The 22,505-nt window shown below is 35.0% G+C and overlaps 2 protein-coding genes across 3 annotated transcripts; one reads left to right on the top strand and one right to left on the bottom strand.

Annotated features, from left to right (window-relative positions):
* Positions 1-4,412: 4,412 nt before the first annotated feature.
* Positions 4,413-8,953, top strand: LOC104245894 (YTH domain-containing protein ECT4). Of its 2 annotated transcripts, none has more exons than XM_009801593.2 (9): positions 4,413-4,599; positions 5,281-5,357; positions 5,445-5,574; positions 5,775-5,845; positions 5,977-6,561; positions 6,684-7,277; positions 7,418-7,630; positions 7,808-7,954; positions 8,150-8,953. In XM_009801593.2, the coding sequence occupies exons 1-9, from the start codon at positions 4,572-4,574 to the stop codon at positions 8,402-8,404; spliced, it is 2,100 nt and encodes a 699-aa protein (XP_009799895.1). In that variant the 5' UTR covers positions 4,413-4,571; the 3' UTR covers positions 8,405-8,953. The 2 variants fall into 2 exon arrangements, with proteins under 2 accessions (XP_009799895.1, XP_009799894.1); XM_009801592.2 differs by having other exon boundaries at positions 8,144-8,953.
* Positions 8,954-17,090: 8,137 nt separating this feature from the next.
* LOC104216148 (YTH domain-containing protein ECT4-like) lies at positions 17,091-21,779 on the bottom strand. Its single transcript, XM_009766148.2, has 9 exons — positions 21,595-21,779; positions 20,822-20,898; positions 20,590-20,731; positions 20,220-20,290; positions 19,466-20,056; positions 18,687-19,283; positions 18,379-18,591; positions 18,055-18,201; positions 17,091-17,883 (listed from the first exon to the last, which is right to left on the bottom strand). Exons 1-9 carry the CDS (start codon positions 21,620-21,622, stop codon positions 17,620-17,622), a joined length of 2,130 nt encoding a protein of 709 aa, XP_009764450.1. The 5' UTR covers positions 21,623-21,779; the 3' UTR covers positions 17,091-17,619.
* Positions 21,780-22,505: the final 726 nt, after the last annotated feature.

Here is a 22,505-nt window from a genome sequence, read left to right as displayed (position 1 = left end):
CCGTGATATCCGCGCTCAACCGGATATCATGGCGTGGATTTCGGCCCGTATCGGCAGCAGATCAGTGATTAGCAAAAATGAATATTTTTACCTTTCTTAGAATTGTACTTAGGGTAAACTCCCCTACTATATAAAGTGGGAGTTTATTATTCAATAGCAAGAATGTAACATGCATTCCAAGGCAATATACACTTGTTTTCTCTTGCTTCAAAGTTGTTCAAAGCTCTTGTTCTTGTTCATAGCTCTTCATAGATATTTGGCTCCGAACCGAGGCCAGAACAATCACTAGCTCATACTCGAGCTTGGATTTAACATTACAACTGGTTTGATTGTTTGTTTTACCTTTAATTCGTTTAACTTTATTGATCAATTGTATTGGATTAATCCAGATATCCTTAAAACCGCATATAAATTCAGTTGTTATCCATTTTTAAGGGTAAACACACCTTTTTAAAAAAAAAATTGAATAGTGCACTTGGTTGAATACTGAGTTATTTACCCAAAGGAATAGGGATTGATTCTCATTTTATACTTTTTTTCTCCTTTCTTTAGTGGTACACCCATGTTCTAGAAATCCTAGATCCGCCTTTGGACATAAGTATGTTAAACCACTATAAACATCAACTGTTTGATGGTGTTCAGAGCTCTCTGCAATTTTCTCCACCAGCCCTCGCCAGATGGTTCAACTTCTGGAGTCCCGTAGGAAACTGTGACTGACCTATTACATAATGTTGCTCCAACCGTCCCGCAACTAGCTTGTGTGCCAGCAACCGTGTCATTACTCATCACAACATAACTCTCCTCAAGCCCACATGAATTTGAGTCGCCTTTGTGAAGTTTATTGGTTTGGATGTGGCGAAACAAAAAGTTTCCCCAAGATCAAACTTGAAAGAAGTGAAAAAAATTCTCCGACAAAGAATGTTAAATTGATGTTATATACCTTTAAAACCTAATATTTTACACATATACAAAATGTAATTTTTCCAAGAAGGATGGTCGCCCCTAAGTTAGTTACTGTTGTTTTATATGCAAAAACCTTGGCAAGTGGTTGATGTTAGATGTTTAGCTTGCACTTTTTTGTCTCCCTCTGAATTGGGCAATGTTTATTTCTTAAAGACAAGGAATGTTATTATGGCCAAAAAGAGTAGAGTGTATAATTTGATTACCATTTTTGTTGTTAAACAAAATCTATACACTCTCCATACAACAAGAAAAATAAACCAAATGACAAAAAAACATATATTTGCTATGTATTAAATAGTGTGGCTAATATGTTAGTTAAAAAAAGAATTTTTACCTCTTATAACAAATGTTAACACCTTATTTATTTTAAATAAATATCATTTAAAAAAATTATATTCTATGGATACCTTTTAAGGTTTATAGCAAAATATTTAATTTTGGTTACCTCCTAACCCTAAGCCACTAAATACGCTAATCAGTTACACTATTTTTTTTCTCTCTACTTTGATACATCCCATTCTCTTCCCCCATCCCATTAAAATTTTTGCTCTCCTCCTCCTTCTAACACACAACGACAACAAACCCTAACCCACACAAAACAAGCGCAAACCGTCATTCTTTTTCGCTAAGTATTTAGAGATTATTATAAGAGAGATATCGAGCAGCACAGGTCAGAGCTAAAAGGAAAGGATGGTAATTACAAATTGAATCTGCAAAAAAAGATAACAAGGACCGGGACAAATGGGCTCGCCTCCACCATGATAGAAGGGATGAAGAAGATCGGAGCCAAAGATCACGTATTTTATGGTTGCCTGATTTAGGACTTTATCTCTAAGACTTGTGGAGGTTCATAGATTTGAAACAGTCACTTCCTCCAGGTTTGAGCGTGTAAGATCTTTGAAGATGGAAGGACTATTTGGCTACAAGGCGGAAATTAGGGTTTGTTGTTGAGCAAAGACGACGGAGTTTGGGGTTGAACAACTTGATTTTCTGTTAATATATTTCAATGTATTTTCAACGTATCACGTGTATTTTCATGTATTTCATTGTATTCATTGTCTTTTTTTTTTATCGTAATTCAATGTATCTCGCTGTATTCTGTGTATTTCATTGTATTCACTATCTTTTTTTCCATTGTATTTCAATGTATCCCGTTGTATTCTATGTATTCATATTTTTTTTTCAATTAATATAATTTATGTATTCAGATGTATTATATAATTTCTCTGAAGAGAGCTATATTTTTGGGGTTTTTTCCAGTTGAGAATCTTTTTTATAACTGAAAATACAAATTTTGTGTGTTATAATTAAGTTTGTTGAGTTATATTAGTAGTCTATTATGTTAATTGATACACTTTCCATTTAAAAATAGTGTAATCCCCTGTTTCACGTCGTGAATACAGTCGAATACAGCCGAATACGGTAATCTGTCCAGCTGTAATCCCATGTTTCACGCCATGAATACATGCGAATACACTCGAATACAACAACTGATTAGCTGGACTTCCCTGATTCACGCCTATTTTTGCTACTGTATTCATGACTACAATAACTTAAATATATCATATAACCACAGAAAATGTATCTATAATCCGTAATATAGCAAATAATATCTATAGATGGCTAATTACTACTAAAAGATAGTGTTTTATGAAAACTTCTCTTAAAAAAAGCGTTGGGGTCCCTTTTCTTTAACCTCCTTACTAATTTTATTTGCTGTACTCATTTCGTCTCTGAAAACAAGCCCATGATAAAAACTCTCATCCCCGAATATATCACTTAAGCCTATCCTAGAGTTTATATAACTAAGAATAGACAAGTATGGATTTTAAGAGAAGACTTTAGGGATTTTAAAAAGTTGATTGGCGCCCATCTCTTAGAATTTTGAAGCACTTACTACCGAACGGAAGAGTACTCTGATGAAGAAATATGGTGCACGTGAACTCGTGTTCCTTGCGTTAAACTAGGTCTTTTATGTATATAATTTTTAGAATTGATCTAATATTATCTGCTAGCTCCCATACTTCAAAAATGTTGAATGATGCATTTGATTACGTTGAATGCTGAGTTATTTACTTAGAGGAATAGAGATTAATTACTTTATTCCCATATATATATATATATTAACTACTTTATTCCCAGCCAACGTTTTATGAGTCATTTTTGTTTCCACACTTCCATAAAAAGAATCTACTTTTGACTCCGTTAGAAAGTTTGAAGGAAACACCGCAAAAATAAGAAGATTGAAATGTGATACTTGATATGAAGAAAACGCCTATATAAGTAAATACTATATTATTATGTTCCACAAGAAAATAAAGAAATATTTCTTCCTATATATGTTTGACAAATGGGCGTGGAGTCATAGAGATAGAGAAACTAAGTAAAAGACCAATAAGCAAACCACAAATGACGAATTCTTAACCAAATACAGAGAAAGTTTCTCTTCCTAAAAAAAATATGAAAAGAAATATCTTAGGAATTATAACATGCTGATGCTTTCTTACAGCTCCAAATAAAAAGGATTTGAAGAAAAAAATTGAATAAAGTTGTATTTGAAGCGTCACGAATCAAACATTCGTTAAAATGCCATTGAATCAAATAGTTTTTGTACATTTAACCCCATTTTTTGTACATTTAACTAGTATTATTGCGCAACATAGGTTTGACATACAATTATTATTAAATAGTTAAGTTTTATTGTTAATACATGTATTCTTATTCCACATTCTAGATTTTCCCATAAATTCAATTTGGATATTATTTAGTACTATTAACCAAACATCATATGGGGAATGTTATGTTAGGGATTAATTTTTAAACTTCCTCCAACTTGTTATGTTCCATTGTAGATCAAATGAATTAATTTCAATGTCCTTAAATACTTTCCTCATCTAATTGCAAGTCTTTCCTAAAACTTTATATACAAATAAATCACCAAATAAGAAATATTTAAAAGTAATTTAGAGAAAGCAAGAAATAGCGATTGGAATCTATCATAGAATCCTTTGTCCTTAATTTCCAAAACAACCCTATTTCTAAATTCGTCGTGTTTATCCTTTTCTGTTTTCTTCTTTTGACATATATCCAATTTTTTTGACCTCCTTTTTTCTTAGTCTTTTATTTAAATATCTAGATATTTTCTTTTTTGTTCCTTAGAGAAGGGGTTATTGCAATTGTTTCGAAATTGCAGAGACTCCACCTAGTAGACCCAAAGTCCACCCATTTTGGAGGCACACTGTTGTCCTTCACAAAGCCTACCTGTACGAGCGTCTAAACTATTTCACAAACCAATAAAATAACGCCACGATCTATCTGGACTGATCACCCGCAGGTGAGATAAGAAATTGGGTCAGATCTGGTAATAAGAGAAATATAAGGGGCCTAGGAGCAAAACAAATCCGCGTTGCATTTGAATCACACCAAATTTATGGATCAAAACCCTCGCTTTTTATAGTTTCTCTCTCTCGAAATCCAAACCCCTCTTTCTCTCTCTAATATTTGGCCTCGCTTTTGGGTGGCGGCTGAAACTCTCACTCCACACACCCGTTGTCTCCCTCTAGGGTTTTACAAATCTCTCCTCCATTTTTGAAGATCTATCTTGTGTTATGGCAGCTGTTGCTCCTCCTGCTGATCGTATCCTTATAGATTTTACTTATATGGATATTTTTTGTTTTTTTCTTGTTCAAATCGACCCCCAAGTTTTGATTTTTACCTGTTTTATGAAGATATACATTAGATATAGGTATCTCTATGTTTTATGGGTAGAATTTTTATGTGAGTCTATTGGGATTCTTTAGATCTGGGCTATTGTGATATGCGTTGCTGTTATCTGCTTGATTTTTTATTGGTTTTGGTTTTGTTTGGTGAGTGATTTATGTGTGTTATTCTGTTTTTGCTTTGTCTTTGAAAAATAATCTGTGTTTTTCTATTTTTTAAAATTGGTTTGTACGTGTGTTTATCGTGTAGATAGGCTGTTTGATTTTTTTTTAAATAAAAATGTTTTGCAGCTGGTATATGTTGGAAAATTTTGTAGCTGATTTGGTGATATTTAACTTGGTGTTTTCTATTAACAACAGTAGAAATTAGATTTGGTTTTGGTTTAAAATTTCTTTGCTAAATTCTTTAATTATTTGAAATTGCGGATTTGAAGAGTTTTATGAGCTAATTTTTAGTAAATTTACATAATTCCAAAAGATGTGTGTTGCTCAGTACAAATTGATTGATATGTTGGAATTGTTCTTGCCCTAGTTTGTTACTGTGTTTTTGGGCTAATTTGTGTGAAGAAGTGCTATTCCTTTACATTTACTGCTACAGAAGCTGCAGATTTGCTGCAGAAGTTGTCATTGGATTCTCAAAATAAGACGCTTGAAATTGCAGAGCCAAAAAAGAAGGTACCCTTTTAGTTGTTTTTTTCAAAATTCTTTTATTTTGGTCAATTGGTCTAAAGTTCTTAATTTGAAATTCTGATCCTTTTTCAGCCTGTGGACTCCAAAGACGTGGGAAATGGTCAGATCCAGTCACTGGATCGGTCAGTTACCCCTCTATTGCCTGACTTCATGGATCCAACTTTGTGCTATGTTCCTAATGGCTATCCCTCTTACTATTATGGTATTGTTAAATATCATCTGAATTAAATTTATGGCTTCACTTTGTGTCAGAACAGCCCATATGTACCTCTGTTAGGATTTTATTAAAACAAAATATACATCTGTTAGGATAATGATGTTTATTTCTTCACAATTTAGCACATCTCTTGGTTCATATCGACATTCTTTTTAACATTGACATTCTTTTCTATTCTTCTATAGGGTATGATGGTTCTGGTAATGAATGGGAGGACTATACAAGATATGTGAACCCAGAGGGAGTTGAGATGACTGTAAGTTATTCTGCTTGCGACGCTAGCTACAGCACTTGATGTCTTAATCTATTTGCTGGATTCAATCTTTGATGTCACATTGCTTTTGTTTATTATTTATGTATTTTGGTTTTGATATGATGAAAATGCAGGGAGCTTATGGGGACAACGGGTCATTTATGTATCAGCATGGCTATGGTTATGCACCCTATAGTCCATATTCACCTGCTACTTCACCTGTCCCGACTGTGGGGCATGACGGCCAGCTTTATGGAGCACAACACTACCACTATCCATATTTCCAGCCCCTCCCTCCAACCAGTACTCCATACACTACTCCAGTTGCTCCGGCCAAAGGTGAGATCGCCACCTCTGCTGCTGCTGACCAAGCACCATTGTCTGTGGATTCCGCTAATGGAAATTCTAATGGCATTGCAAATGGTGGTGTAAAGGGAAATACTGCGCCTACGCCTGTGAGACCTGCATTCCAGCATTCATCCTTAAATGCTAATGGCTCTTTTGGACGAAGTGGTGCCTTGCCTGGAGGAGTTGCTTCGGGCTATCAGGATCCTAGATTTGGTTTTGATGGTGTAAGGTCTCCCATTCCATGGTTAGATGGGTCAATGTTTACTGATGGGCAAGCTAGGCCAGTGGCGAGCAATCCTATTACACCTTCATTTTCAAATGGCGGTGCTGTTCCATCATCAAAAAATCAGAACGTTCATCCACATCTAATGGTATGTTGTATTCTACAATATTGATCTGTTATTGCACTTCTCATTACAGTCTCATTCGTGAGACTTAGAAACTCCGTGTTTTGTACTGTATGGTCAGTCTGACACTATTGTTTCATTGTCAGGGCTTGCACCACCCTAGGCCCTCGTCTGGCATGAATACAGCTAATGGGTATATGAATACGTTGTATCCCAATAAATTTTATGGGCGGTATGGGAACACATTCAGTTCTGGCATGGGCTTTGGATCTAACAGGTATGACTCTCGCGCTACAGGTCGTGGGTGGACGCCGGTTGACAACAGGTTTAAACCCAGGGGTAGAGGAAATAGTTTCTATGGCTATGGTAACGAGAACATGGATGGTTTAAATGAGCTCAACAGGGGACCAAGAGGTAAAGGTTCCAAGAACCAGAAGGGTTTTACACCAGTTGCTTTGGCAGTCAAGGGGCAGAACATCCCCCTAACTGTAACCAATGATGCCGAGAAAGATAAACCAAGCCTGATTCCTGACAAAGAACAGTACAACCATCCAGATTTTCCAGTGACATATACTGATGCCAAGTTTTTTATCATCAAGTCTTACAGTGAAGATGATGTGCACAAAAGCATCAAATATAATGTGTGGGCTAGCACACCAAATGGTAACAAGAAGCTTGATGCTGCATATCAGGAGGCTCAACAAAAATCTGGAGGCTGTCCTGTCTTTCTTTTCTTCTCGGTGAGCTTTCATATTTAAATTGTTTCTCCAAGTCGTTTTTGGTTTAATCCGGGTATACATGGATTTACATGTAATTTAGAATTGTTTTGGGTTCACATCCTCATTAATTTTGATTTCTTATTTTTGGTCTTTTTATCCAGGTAAATACAAGTGGTCAATTTGTTGGTGTTGCAGAGATGGTAGGACCAGTTGATTTCAACAAGAGTGTGGAGTATTGGCAGCAAGACAAGTGGATCGGCTGCTTTCCTGTAAAGTGGCACATTGTGAAGGATGTACCAAACAGCTTGTTGAAACACATCACGCTGGAGAACAACGAGAACAAGCCTGTTACCAACAGTAGAGATACTCAGGAGGTACGCCACATGCTCTAATATTATGAGCTAGATATAAGGGTAGTAATTGTCGGGTGATCGAGTGTAGTATGTCCTAGCTCATTTGACCTTTGGGTAATTGGAATTATGTTTTTACCAACTGTTTCACTTATTCCAAAAGAACATGGTTTTTACCAACAGTTTCATTGTTTTGTACAGGTTAAAATGGAGCAGGGCCTGCAGGTGATAAAGATATTTAAAGATCATGTTAGCAAACAGTGCATCCTTGATGATTTTGAGTTCTATGAGGATCGTCAAAAGAGAATTCAGGAAAAGAAGGCCAAGCAGCAGCTTTTCCAGAAGCAGGTAGAATATATGAATATATACACACACACGCGCGCACACACACTAAATTTCTGGCTATGAAATGAATTAAAAAAGAAGAAAAGATTATGATCAGGTGCTTTCACTAGTGCATTTAGCAGGAATTGATATCTTCGTAGTAGTTATCTTCCTCTTGGTAGTAAATAATGCTTTTCTTTTTGGTTGTCTTAGTCGCAGGTGTGGGAAGGCAAAGCCACTGAAGAGAAGAATAAAGACAACTCCAACGGCGAACTTAAATCCCAGAAACTTTCAGAAGTTTCTGCTGTTTTGAACAAGGGAAGTTTACCAGCTGCTCAGGCTAATGGAGAGGTCAAGCTTGCGGAAAATGGATCAGTTACAAAATTAGGAGACGATGTGAAGGTTGCTAAACCAGTCACTGTATCCGACAAGAAACCTGTAGCTAAGGGGATTGCAAATGGGGTTGTTAATTGATGCTAGCTTCAGCTCATAAAGGGTGGTCAGTGGTTAACAGGTCCTACAATGGAGCTTTAACTACATGATTTGCATGCAATTGCTTGGTTAGATCTCATAACCATTGGGCTGCCCTTTTTGTCCTAGCTGCATTTGTAGTTGGTTCTTGCATTAAGAAATCTCAAGAGAGAAGTCAATAGTGGCAAAGGCTAATTCATCTGCTTCTAGGATTTCAGGAAAGTATGGAAGCCCCATATATCCTCATAGGCAAGTTTCTTTACTTGGCTTTAGTTTCTGACTGGTTTATACCTTAGGGATTTGGGTTTTAGGATAAATTATCATTTTGTTTTTTTTTGGTTTCTTTCGACTTGTGTCTTTTTGGTCCATTTTTTTTCAGTTGGGTTTTACAGTTGGGGTTCATGTTATTATTAGTTAGTTTGGCTCCCAATCCTATCTTGTACATCTAGATCCTTCTGTTGCGGCATGACATCAGTGCCTTTTGTACTAGTCAAAAAGAGCTAGAAGCAAGGTGGGAATGCAATATAGTTGGCTCAAAAGCTTTTGATTGTAGTGTTTCATCTTTTTTTTTTTTTTTTGTCGACGGTTTTGTATTCATGTTAATTTAGTCAAATCACACCTAACCTGGAAAAGAACTTGTATGTCGTTTTATATTGAAGTTAGTAGGTGTTCTCACTTAATATTATGCGAATGTTGCAGTACTAATTCAAGATGCTTTCGAGAGCTTGTTTTCTTTTTGCGGTAGTTTCACTAGGGGCGGGTGTTTGGGTAGTCCGGATTGAATATGAAAATTTTAGTTTGGATATTTAGTTTTTGGATTAAATAAATGACAATTCAAGTTCGATTTCTGATTAATCGTCCAAAATTTATGAAGCGCCCCTGCAAATGTACCAGAAGGACTGAAATTGTCTATCATGTATATGTACGTGAAAGAGGGAGGTTTGAGATGGATTCCATTTTCTAAAGGTATTTTTAAACTCCAGTTACTGAATTCTGACCATGAATGTCTAAGCAAATTTTTTCTGACTTGTTAAAAAGAATATCAAAGTATATTTTCTGAATATGTTCGAGGCAGACATGCATCTACTTTTTCCTATCAGTAAAGGTATTTTTCTTTTACTTCCTGAGCCGAGGGTCTATCGGAAACAACCTTTCTGCCCCATCGGGGTAGGGGTAAGGTTTGCGTACACACTACTCTCTCCAGACCCCACTGGTCTATCGGAAACAACCTCTCTGCCCCATCGGGGTAGGGGTAAGGTTTGCGTACACACTACTCTTTTCAAACCCAACTTGTGGAATTTTACTGGATTGTTGTTGTTCTTTCTTTCTTACAAAAATAAAATTCAAATAAAGTATTCATGTTTAATTACCTAATAAGTTTCTCATTCTCACTGTAATCATCCAACTAAAGTATTCAACTAATGAAATCATTATCAAGAAAATAAAACAAAGACATTAATAAGGCCTATAAGAAGTAGCAATAGTAAAACTATGTTAAAATATAAAGTATTTTAACAATAATTTAGTACTCCAATTAGTATTGGATATATGAAATAATGTTTAATGGATGTGGTATTGAATTTATTACTATTGATATATGGATAATGGACGAAACATAAAGTATAAAAATTACGGATTTTCGAATATCCACAAATCTAAAGTACCAAATCCAAAAAAATTAAAAATTAAATCCGCAATCCAATCCACAATAAAAAAAATCCAAACCAAAATCCAAAAATTTGAATTTCGAGTTTGCCCAAACTAAGCACACCCCTAAGTTTTACATTGTTTACTATATTTAAGAGCAGCGCAATTTGGATATTGTTTTCTTGCTCTCGATCATATTCACGTTGCCTAATTATCCGTTTAAGGATGTATGGTGGAAGTTGCCTCCAAAGAAAAAGAACTAGGGGTATCAAATGGGCGGGTTGTGTCAATTTTGGGTGAGTCAATAATTGGGGGGTCAAAAGTTACTTGGGCAAGATGGACTGAGTCCAGATGAAATAAAATTAAGAAATTTTCATAAAGCACTATCTTTTAGTGGTAATTAGCTATCTATAGATACCATTTGCTATATTACGGATTGTAAATACGTTTTCTGTTGTTATAAGATGTATTAGATGTATTTAAGCTAATGTATTCATGAATGCAGTAGCAAAAATAGGCGTGAATCAGGGAAATCCAGCTAATCAGTTGTTGTATTCGACTGTATTCATGGCGTGAAACATGGGATTACAGTTGGACAGATTATTGTATTCGACTGTATTCACGGCGTGAAACAGGGGATTACACTGTTTTTAAACGGAAAGTAAATCAATTAACATAATAGACTCCTAATATAACTCAACAAACTCAATTATAACACACAAAATTTGTATTTCTAGTTATAAAAAAGATTCCCAACCGAAAAATACCCCAAACACATAGCAATCTTTAGAGAAATTATATAGTACATCTGAATATATAAATTATATTAATTAAAGAAAACATATGAATACATTCATGACATATAATGAGATAGTGAATACAATGAAATATAACGTGATACATTGAAATACAATGAAAAAAGATAGTGAATACAATGAAATACATGGAATTCAGCGAGATACATTGAATTACAATAAAACGAAATACAATGAATACATGAAAATACAGCGTGATACGTTGAAAATACACTGAAATATATTAACAGAAAATTAAGTTGCTCTGCCCCAAACTCCGTCGTCTTTGTTCAAGAACAAACCCTAATTTCTGGTGAATCCACCGTCGAGCAAAAACCCTGAATCTCACTGAGCTGAAATTCGGATCTACATAGACAACAACTTTTGAGAGCAGTTCGGTGACAAGAGCTTTGAGCAGTAGACCATGAAGTTTTGCCAAAAGAAGACCAGTAAATCGGCTATACTGTTTATGTTTTCTTCTCTTTAGTAGTGCTTTATTTTGCAACATGACTTCCTGTGAATTGAAAACGAGGATGAGAGACACGAAACGTGGAGTTTCTCAGCGTTCCTTTTACCACCGTGATGAGACATCGTGAACTTGAAATCACCGTTTGTGACTAATGGTAGGTGATGTGGGTGAGAGGAATTTTGAGATTGAGCATCGTGTTTTCAGGGAATGGGGGAAGAGAATGACATGTATCAAAGTAGAGAGAGAAAGAAAATAGTGTAACTGAATAGCGTATTTAGTGGCTTAGGAGTAGGAGGTAACCAAAATTAGATATTTTCTATAAACATTAAAAGGTATCTATAGAATATAATTTTTTTAAATGGTATTTATTTAAAATAAATAAGGTGTTAACCTTTGTTATAGGAGGTAAAAATTCCGATAAAATTTGGGTAATAGCCCAACCCACAAAATTCTTATCAAGCTTTACATAATGTGTTGTTTTCTTATAAATTGTATAATTACTAAATATGACATTTTTTTTCTTTTGTTATGGTTATATATAACATATCAAAAAAAAAAAATTCTAAGAAATTTTGGGAAAGTTACTCATAGATCAATTTGGGCAAAATATGGTAAAAATTGCACGGGGCGGCCTATTTGGTCGCCCCCATTTAACCTATACCCATATTTTTAAAACTATTTAACCCATACCCTAATTTTTACAACTTCAGGCCCCTCCTTCCTTCTACCTGTGCGTTCCTTTCTTCCTCCTTTCTTTTCATTGGAAAACTATAGCGTGGAATTATGCATAACGAAACATATACATAAAGGAAAAAAAGGAAATCTTGCTTTTCTTTCTGTACGATGAGGGCAAAACAGATATGTGAAGGAAGAGATCTTCATCGTCTACTGTATACGAATGATATAACATTTGACCTCCTGAATTTGATGTTGTGATTGCAATTTTCAGCACAATGTGCCTAAAGCCAATGGATCCCATCCCATGACTCGAATATTGCTGGCCTGAGTTTACATAGTAATATAAACTGCAGTGTTACTTGATGAACATAAATGGTGCAATTTATGAAATTTTCCAAGCTACTGCTACAAACTTAATAAGATCACATTAGGTTTATGGAAAGCTTCTTTGAGGCAGTAGATCTATAACGAGTTTGTGACTTTAAATATAGTCCATAAATGAGATGGAGTTCAGAAATATAGAACAAAACTTCAGCTAAAACATGTTGAAGTTCAGCAAATAGAGAATAAAACTTCAACTAGTAAGATGCTTAATTTCAGTAATTACAAACAAAAACTTCAGCCAACACTAAGTTTACGCGAAAAACTTCAGCTAAAACATGTTGAAGTTCAGCAAATAGAGAACAAAATTTCAACTAGTACGTAGTGCTGAAGTTTTACAAATGAACTAAATAACTTCAGCATCTTCTGCTGAAGTTTTTGAAAAAGCTTTATGACAAAACTAATGAATCCAGGACAAAACTTCAGCTTATTTAGTGCTGAAATTTTTACAAATAAACTAAATAACTTCAACATCTTCTGCTGAAGTTTTTGAAAAAGCTTTACGACAAAACTATTGAATCCAGGACAAAACTTCAGCTAAAACATGCTCAAGTTCAGCAAATAGAGAACAAAACTTCAGCTGGTAGAATGCTTAAGTTCAGCAATTACAAACAACTTCAGGGCCGTCTACTAGAAAGCTAAAGTTTGTGTGATTGCTTTTGCTACTTCAGGCCCGTATGCCTGAAGTTTACGCGCAAAGTGGGTACACTTGCAATTTTTTTTGCAAAGCGGATATAAGTTAGAACGTGACCCAAAAAACGGGTATAGATGTAAATCCCTCCAAAATCTATACAATTTTAAATAGATTGAGATGAGTTGGTTCAAGATGGACTAAGCTCAATATTAAACGTATTATGCTTAATGTTTTAGTTTGTTAGATTAATTTGAAGTATTATGTTGAAGGCATTGAACTTTAATTTGAAGTATTAAATGTAAACTTTAATTTACAACTTTGATAGCGAGTTCATCTTAGTATATATAGTGTGTATATATATATATACACATCGAAATTCGAATATAGCTTATATACTATACACTTAGTATATCTATAATACTATACTACTATATATACAATCTTATATAAGGCAATATACTATATAAGGCAATTTCTTGTAAATTATCTAAATTATATAGAGTGTACACATATATATATATATATATATATATATATTATCTAAATTATATAGTATAAGCTAAAAGCTATATAATTTACAAGAAATTGCCTTAGATAAAAAAAATTTTAAAAAAATAGGCAAGGCCCACTTACATACATATATATATATATATATATATATATATATATAATATAAGCTATATATTATATAAGACAATATATAAATAGGCCCACTTATAGCCTAAATATATATATATATATATATATATATATATATATACATATTATATATAAGCTATATAATTTACAAGAAATTGACTTAGTTAAAAAAAAAATTAAAATAGTCAAGGCCCACTTAGACCCGTTTAGGCCCGGGCCCGACTCACATAGCCCGGGACCATTAGTTCGTGGTCCCAGTTCCGATCTGGTTACACCCAAAAGCCCACGAAGTCCGGGACCGTTTAAGCCCGGCCCGCGAGGCCCGTTTAGGACCAGGCTCGGACCATTTGCCATCCTTAGTTTCAAGTAGTAGTAACATGATAAAATGGGACCTGAAAAATCGTCTAGAGTCTAGTGCCCTAGTCCCTAGGTGCTGAAACTAATCAAGCTCGACTTTTTATCTTCGACTCCTAATAAAGCTCCAACTTGAAAATAATTTTATTTTGAAACTAGTAAATATACACTCGCGATGCGTGGTCGGATATAATACCAATAAATTTAAGTTTTAGCTAATTAAGAAACTTAACGAAATATTAATAAGAATTTAAAAGGCTCAAACTAAAATTAAATTTAGTAAATTTAGATAAATTTCATCTTAAGACTGCTAATTATGAAAGTAAAAATATTTAAATTATAATTATTCGTATATTAAAAGATGAAAATATATAAATGAAATACAAACTTTTATATTAGCAGAACCGTTGCCTCTTACCTTGTCAATGTTTTAATACCTTCCTTGTTTTTGGAGAGTACATTCTACATACCTTGTATTTAAAATAAATAAAGTTAAAATTTTATAAATATCTAAAAGTAGATTGTATGAATTTAATTATTTCAAACTAATACTTATGATATAACCTAGACGTAAATCTAGAACACAATTGAAGCTTATCTTGACGAAACAACCCTTTTGTTGCAAGGTTATCAGATAAAACAAATAACAATTTTCAATAGAAGGACCTGGACGTAAATCTAGAACACAATTGAAGCTTATCTTGATGAAACAACCCTTTTGTTGCAAGGTTATCAGATAAAATAAATAACAATTTTCAGTAAAAGGAATATATATATATATATATATATATATATATATATATAACATTTAAAGTATCAACAAACATTGGAAAGTACGCATATGAAAAAACTACATAAATATATACAAGTTTCTTATGTAGAAATAATATACTCATACATACCTATAACTTCAAGTATAGATATTTTCAAACCAAAAATCACTGAAAATTGCACCTATATTTTTTGTTATACACAAATTAAAGGATTAAAATAAAAAGAGATAGTCCCAACATCACAACAACAAAATGCAAAAAGTTATTCATATACTCGGAAAAAGAGTATTTAAATGGTGATGCTTTTTGGAGATACTTCATGCTACCGATTTTTCATCAACTTTCTTCTTCTTTTTAATGTAAACTTATGTGTATGTCTTTTATCCGTATGTTTTATTCATCACGTACATATAAAGAACTTAACCTAAGTTTGAATGATTTAATAGCATTTGAATAGAGTCTCTATTTACTTATCAGTAGAGGAAAAATAACTCATTCATGGAATTTTTAAAATCCAAGAAACATTACAAATGAGTTTATTGTACTACTGCTCTCTGCACCATGTCAAATCCAGAAAATACAGTTTCTTCTTTTTATTACATAAAAAAAACGATCAATTTAAACAAATATGAGATGACCAACCACAAAAAGGGAAAAGGAAAAGCAAATACATTGAGAGTCTTGTGTTAAGTTTATGTAAAAATAGCATGTTATAGCCAGTTTTCGGACTGGTCATTCAAAAATAGCCAGCGTTTATCAAGTTAATGAAAAATAGCCACTATTTTGCTGTAACAGAGACTGGTCCAGCATAATATACTGGAGTTCGGTGCACCTGTAATATGCTGGACCGGTATACTTTGTTGGCTCCAGTATAATATACTGGAGACTGGAGCACCGGTGCTCCAAACTCCAGTATATTATGTTGGACCGGTAAACTTGCTGGAACTCCAGTATATTATGCTGGAGTTCTAGTGTAGTTATGCTGGAACTCCATCATATTATGCTGGAGTTCCAACATACTTATCCTGGAAATCCAGTATAATATGCTGGAGTTCAAGTATACTTATGTTGAAACTCCAGCATAATATACTGGCGTATTTTCTGGGTTTTGAACAGTGTTTTCGCTTAGATTTATCTTTATATGAAAAGTGGCTAAATTTCGATTACTTTTGAAACTGGACTATTTTTGAACGACCAGTTGTAAATCTAGCTATTTTTGAATTTCTCCCTAAGTTTATCCCTTCATGACTTGCCTCATTACTATCAATCGTTCTTATTGCGATGCATCTTTTTTATCTTGTGCTTCATCTGCATAAATAAATAAATAAATAATAGTCAACTTTCACTATTTTTAATTAGAAACTTATAGTAAGCAGAACATATGGAAAAGAAAAAAAGTATGAAAACCTTGAAGTTTAGAAACTGCCAATAAGAGCTTTGCCTTTATTCATTTTGTACTTCCTCTGCATCCCACAAAACTAACCGGAGTAGTCAATTTTCACTATTCTAATTAAAATTAAAAAATTAGTACAAAGTTGAATATATATAAAAAAGAAAGCAGACCTTGAAGTTGCAAAAGTTTCAAAGAAACGCCTTCCATTGAGAGAAGAAAGCAATACAGTTCCATTGAATGTTAGGTGCGTTTAAATAGGAACAAAGAATGGTTAGATATCAAAACTGATTGACTTTTGAAATCTAGTGTTAATGACCTTGTTAAATACAGGAAGGGAAAAGGGACGTTTCGAATAGTTGAAGAGCAGCTTTTGGTGATGACTCTGTTCCAAAACGCATGAATAAAGTTGTAACCTAAAGAATAAGTAAGGTCACATCTTTTAGAAAAAAAGAAATTAATAACTAAGGGAAAATATGAGAAAAAAATATCAAATAAATAAGAGAAAAGATAAATAGAAATCCTAGATTAAGAGGAGTGTCATGTCAGCTTTCTTTTTTCCACATTTATATATATATAAATTTGACTCGTAAAGTTCACCTTTTTCCTATTGAAACAAAACAAGTACAAATACAAAATCTAATGCAAGAGTATGAATTAAATTTACAAGGAGGAAAGGAGTTGCAATCACGGTAGTACAAATAAAATTTGGACCTTTTATTTTTTTTTTGCTAATCCTTTTCATTTATTTCTTATGTCCAGATATTACTTCAATTTTAAGAAAGACAGACAACTATCCACGGCTGATAATTGGACAATGCGAATTTAAATGAGAGCAACAGCAACGATTGAGTTGCTCTGAATTACACTAAACATGAAATACCAAATTGTCGTAAAAAAAAAAAAAAAAAAAAAATTGGGAAAAATCGCTGCCAAATGCTTCTTGAATTAACTATATTGCAATGCATTCCCACCTCGCTTCTAGCTCTTTCATTAGTACAAAAAAGCAATGCTGAACTGCCGCAACAGATTGATCTAGATTTACAAGATAGGATTGGGAGCCAAACTAATAATAACAAGAACCCCACCCCTTTAAAACCCAAATAACTTTTAAAAAAAGGGAAAATTGACCAAAATAAGCCACAAGACGAAAACAAAATTAAAAAAAAATTATCCTAAAAACCCATACCCCTGTGGTATGAAACCTGTCAGAAGCTAAAATCTGAGGAAAAATGGAGCTTCCATACTTCCTGAACTCTTAGAAACAGATTGAATTAGCCTTGCCACTATTGATTTATCTCCGGGGATTAATGCAAGAACCAACTCCAACTGCAGCTAGGACAAAGGGGCAGTCCAATGGTTATGAGATCTAACCAAGCACTCGCGTGCATATCATGTAGTCAACAAGCTCCAATTTAGGGCCTCTTTAACCACAGACCTCCCCCTTCATTAGGTGAAGCTAGCATCCATTAGCAACTCCATTTGCTATCCCTTTAGCTACAGGTTTCTTTTCTGCTACAGTGACTGGTTTAGCACCATTCGTATCATCTCCCTTTGTAACGGATGCATTTTCTGTAAGCTTGACCACCCCGTTAGTCGGAGCAGTGGGTAAACTTTCCTTGTTCAAACCAGCAGGAACTTCTGAAGGTTTCTGGGACTTTGGTTCCAACTTCGTATTTTCTTTCTTCTTCTCTTCAGTAGCTTTGCCTTCCCATGCTTGCGACTGAGACCACCAAAGAAAACAACCATAATTAACTACCAAATCGAAGATTATTATGGTGAAGACATCGACTACTGCTAAATACAGTAGTGAAAGAACCTCATCTTGTTCCTCTCTTTTTTTAAAAAAAAAATCATTTAATAGGCAGAAATTTAGTACTACATTATAAGCTACCTGCTTCTGGAATAGCTGCTGCTTGGCCTTCTTTTCCTGATTTCTCTTCTGACGATCCTCATAGAACTCAAAATCATCAAGGATGCACTGTTTGCTAATATGATCTTTAAATATCTTTATCACCTGCAGGCCCTGCTCCATTTTAACCTGTACAAAACAATGAAACTGTTGGTAAAAACCATGTTCTTTTGGAATAAGTGAAACAGTAGGTAAAAACATAATTCCAATTACCCAAAGGTCAAATGAGCTAGGACATACTACACTCGATCACCCGACAATTACTACCCTTATATCTAGCTCATAATATTAGAGCATGTGGCGTACCTCCTGAGTATCTCTACTGTTGGTAACAGGCTTGTTCTCGTTGTTCTCCAGCGTGATGTGTTTCAACAAGCTGTTTGGTACATCCTTCACGATGTGCCACTTGACAGGAAAACAACCGATCCATTTGTCTTGCTGCCAATACTCCACACTCTTGTTGAAATCAACTGGTCCTACCATCTCTGCAACACCAACAAACTGACCACTTGTATTTACCTGGACAAAAAGACCAAAATTAAGCAATCAAAACAAGGAGAATGTGACTCAAAAACAAAAAAGACTAGAGAATAATGTATCTTAAGAACGCTCACCGAGAAGAAAAGAAAAACTGGGCAACCTCCAGACTTTTGTTGAGCCTCCTGGTAAGCAGAATCAAGCTTCTTGTTACCATTTGGTGTGCTAGCCCAAACATTATATTTAATGCTTTTGTGCACATCATCCTCACTGTAAGACTTGATTATAAAAAACTTGGCATCAGTATATGCCACTGGAAAATCCGGACAGTTGTATTGTTCTCTGTCAGGAATCAGGCTCGGTTTATCTTTCTCGGAATCATTGGTTACAGTGAGCGGAATGTTCTGGCCCTTGACTGCCAGCGCGACTGGTGTAAAACCCTTTTGATTCTTGGAACCTTTACCTCTAGGTCCCCTGTTGAGCTCATTTAAACCATCCATGTTCTCATTACTGTAACCATAAAAACTATTTCCTCTACCCCTGGGTTTGAACCTGTTGTCAACCGTCATCCACCCACGACCTGTAGTGCGAGTATCATATCCATTGGATCCAAAGCCCATGCCAGTACCGAATGTGTTACCATAACGCCCCCCATACAGCTTATTGGGGTACAACCTATTCATATACCCATTTGTTGTGTTCATGCCAGACGAGGGCCTTGGGTGGTGGAAGCCCTGAGAATGAAACATTAGAGAGTCAGTGTCAACAAAAAAATGAAACCAGAAAATATATGCAGAGAACCCTTACACACAGCTGCTTGGCTCCGATTACTGGAGTAGCTACTCTAAAGTCTCTCTAATAAAGAGACAGTAAATGTGGAAGACAAAAAACAGATTCACGTTCTCAAACAACTTACCATTAGATGCGGATGAACATTCTGATTTTTTGATGATGGAACAGCACTGCCATTTGAAAAAGATGGTGTAAAAGAATTGCTCGACACTGGCCTAGCTTGCCCGTCAGTGAACATTGATCCGTCTATCCATGGAATGGGAGATCGCACACCATCAAAACCTAATCTAGGGTCCTGATAACCTGAAGCAGCTCCTCCAGGCAAGGCACCCCGCCCATAAGAACCATTAGCATTTACGGATGGGTTCTGGAACGCAGGCCTCACAGGCGTAGGCCCAGCATTTCCCTTGACACCACCATTGGCAATGCCATTAGAATTTGCATTAGCAGAATCAACAGACAATGATGCTTGGTCAGCAGCAGCAGCGGCAGCAGAGGTGGCGATCTCACCTTTTGGCAGGGCAACTGGAGTAGTGTATGAATTACTGGTTGGAGGGAGGGGCTGGAAATACGGATAGTGGTATTGCTGTGATCCATAGAGCTGGCCATCATGCCCCAAAGTTGGGGCAGGGGAAGTAGCAGGTGAATATGGACTGTAGGGTGCATAACCATAGCCATGATGATAGATAAGCGACCCGTTGTCCCCATAAACTCCCTGCATTTTAACTCATTTCAAATCCACAAACATAGACCAATTTTTGCGCAAGCTAAAAAGCAACTATAGACAGCAACAAAGAATTTCCGTGACACAAAAATTAATACAGCAAACAGATTAACACATTAAATGTTGTAGCAAGAATTCAAGCACAATAACTTACGGGCATCTCAACTCCATCCAGATTCAAATATCTTGAATAGTCCTCCCACTCATTACCAGAAGCATCATATCCTAGAGCAGAACAAAAAAAATGTTACCATGAAACACGCTACGTGTGGTTATAAGATGCCATACCATTTGCATGGTTACAAAGTTAAAGAAAGAAACAAAGACTTTCGAAACATGTGGTCTTAAACATGCCATAATGTTTGTGTGGAGGTTATAGCACTTTTGAACCTTGTAAATCCTAAATATGCCATAACATCTGTGAAATTGTTTTAGGTTAAATTGTTTCCATATTTAGGAGGTAGTCATTCTTTTTCTAAACGAACTAAAAAAGTAGGTCACATAAATTGGATAAGAGGGAGTACCATAATAGTATGCTGCAGTAGAGGGATAACCATTAGGAAGATAGCAAAAATTTGGATCTATGAATTCCGGCAACACAGGGGTCACGGATCGATTCATAGACTGGTTCTGTCCATTTCCCACGTTTTTTGAGTCAACAGAAGGCTGAAAAGGGAACAAAATTTCAGATTAAGAACAGTAGACCAATTGACTGAAACAAAGCATTTGGAAAAAATAAAACTATAGGAAAATCACCTTCTTTTTTGGCTCTGCAATTTCAAGATTCTTATTCTGAGACTCCAATGACAAATTCTGCAGCAAGCCTGCAGCTTCTATAGCAGTAAATCGTAAAGGAATACCACTTCTCCACAGAATTTATCAAACGAGTTCATTAACAACTAAAGCCAAGACAACCTTCCAATAATACTTATCAAATTTGGAATCAACAAATATGTCATTTTAAATTATGTAAACAACAAAATATACTAAAATTATGTAAACAATAAATTTACTAAACACGTAGATATTTTATTTTTTTCATAATTAATTTTATTTTGTAATATTGGCGTGAGACGAGTTTATAGGGAATAACATAGTAGGTGAGGATTCATATAGCTGAGACTGAGGCATAGCTATTGTTGTATTTGTACTAAAATTAACATAGAATTTTAAACCGAACTAAATATCTGCTGTTGTTTAAAAGAAAACATCAACGTATAAATCGCCAAATCAGCTACCCAATTCCACAACATATATAAGCTGAATTAACCAAGCATACGAAATCCAAAAAACAGCTGAAAAACACATCCTTTATTATTTTAAAAAAAAACTAAACAGCCTACACTTAAAACCAGCAACAGATATCCAGATCTATAAAGGTCTAGATAAGAAGTCTACCCTATAGAACATAATTTAATGCATACATAAATCTACTCATACGTTCACAAACAAGTAAAAATCAAAACTTGGGTCGATTTTAACAGAAAAAATATTGAATCGCCATATGCAAATATAGAAGCTAAGGATACGATCAACAGGAGGAGCACCAGCAGCCATAAGAAAAATATTGATCTCTCAAAAGGAGGAGGAGGAGGAGGAGGAGGAGGAGGAGGAGTAGTGAAACCCTGAAGATTTTTGAAAAGGGTTTATGGGAGGAGAGAGAAAGAAACCCTAGAAGAGAGAGCGGAGACAACGGGTTTTAGAGAGAGAGAGAGAGTGTTTCAGCCGCCAACAAAGCGAGACTAAATATAGAGAGAGAAAATGAGGGATTGGGTATAGGGAGATAGAAACTATAAAAAGGAGGGGATTTTTTGAACCATAAATGGGATGTGATTCAAATAGCACCACGGGTTTTGCTCTTAAAGGCCCCTTAATTTTTCTCGTATTTCCAGATCTGACCTCTATTGTTTTACTTCACCTGCGGGTGATGCTGCCAGCTCATAGAAACGTACGTGGCAGTGTTTCAGTGGTTTGTGAGATAGTTTGGGTGCTTAATAGAATGTTTAGCTTTTAGAGTCTTTTGTAATAGGACGAAAAAGTCGCTTTTGGGATTCCTTTTGGGTTTTACTCGGTGAACTCTGCAATTTCCTTGCAATTGCATTAACCGCTCCCCTAAGGAACCAACAACAAGAAAAGAAAAGGAAAATATTTTTGGTTCCTGAATTACTTTCCTCGTCTTGTTTTATTTATGGTGTGTTTGGTGGGGAGGAAAATGTTTTTCATGTTTTCCTAAAAAAATAAGTAATTTTATCACTTATTTTTTTATATTTAGACTGAAAAAGAATTTTCAAAAAATATTTTTTTAGTATTTGGTTAGTGAGTAGAAAATATTTTTCAACAAAATATATAATTTAGGTAAATACATGGGATGGGGATGGAGGGGAGGGTTGGGGTGCGAGATTGGGTGGAGGGTGGGGTGCGAGATTAAGGGTGGTGATGG

This window comes from Nicotiana sylvestris, chromosome 9, assembly GCF_000393655.2.
Source record: "Nicotiana sylvestris chromosome 9, ASM39365v2, whole genome shotgun sequence".
Lineage (NCBI taxonomy): Eukaryota > Viridiplantae > Streptophyta > Magnoliopsida > Solanales > Solanaceae > Nicotiana > Nicotiana sylvestris.
Note: the sequence above shows the minus strand (reverse complement) of the source record. Positions and strands in the feature narration are given on the sequence as shown.

Bases quoted from the DNA above. Each gene is read 5' to 3' on its own strand.
- LOC104216148 (XM_009766148.2), bottom strand. From the start codon at position 21,622: ATGGCTGCTGGTGCTCCTCCTGTTGATC. The intron at 20,732-20,821 runs GTGATTTTCCTA...TTCCCTTTTCAG, and splicing joins TTGCAGAGCCAAAAAAGAAG to CCTTCTGTTGACTCAAAAAA. The intron at 20,291-20,589 runs GTACTCCCTCTT...GTTCTGCTCTAG, and splicing joins TACTGCAGCATACTATTATG to GATATGATGCTTCTGGTAAT.
- LOC104245894 (XM_009801592.2), top strand. From the start codon at position 4,572: ATGGCAGCTGTTGCTCCTCCTGCTGATC. The intron at 5,846-5,976 runs GTAAGTTATTCT...ATGAAAATGCAG, and splicing joins CAGAGGGAGTTGAGATGACT to GGAGCTTATGGGGACAACGG. The intron at 6,562-6,683 runs GTATGTTGTATT...TTTCATTGTCAG, and splicing joins ACGTTCATCCACATCTAATG to GGCTTGCACCACCCTAGGCC.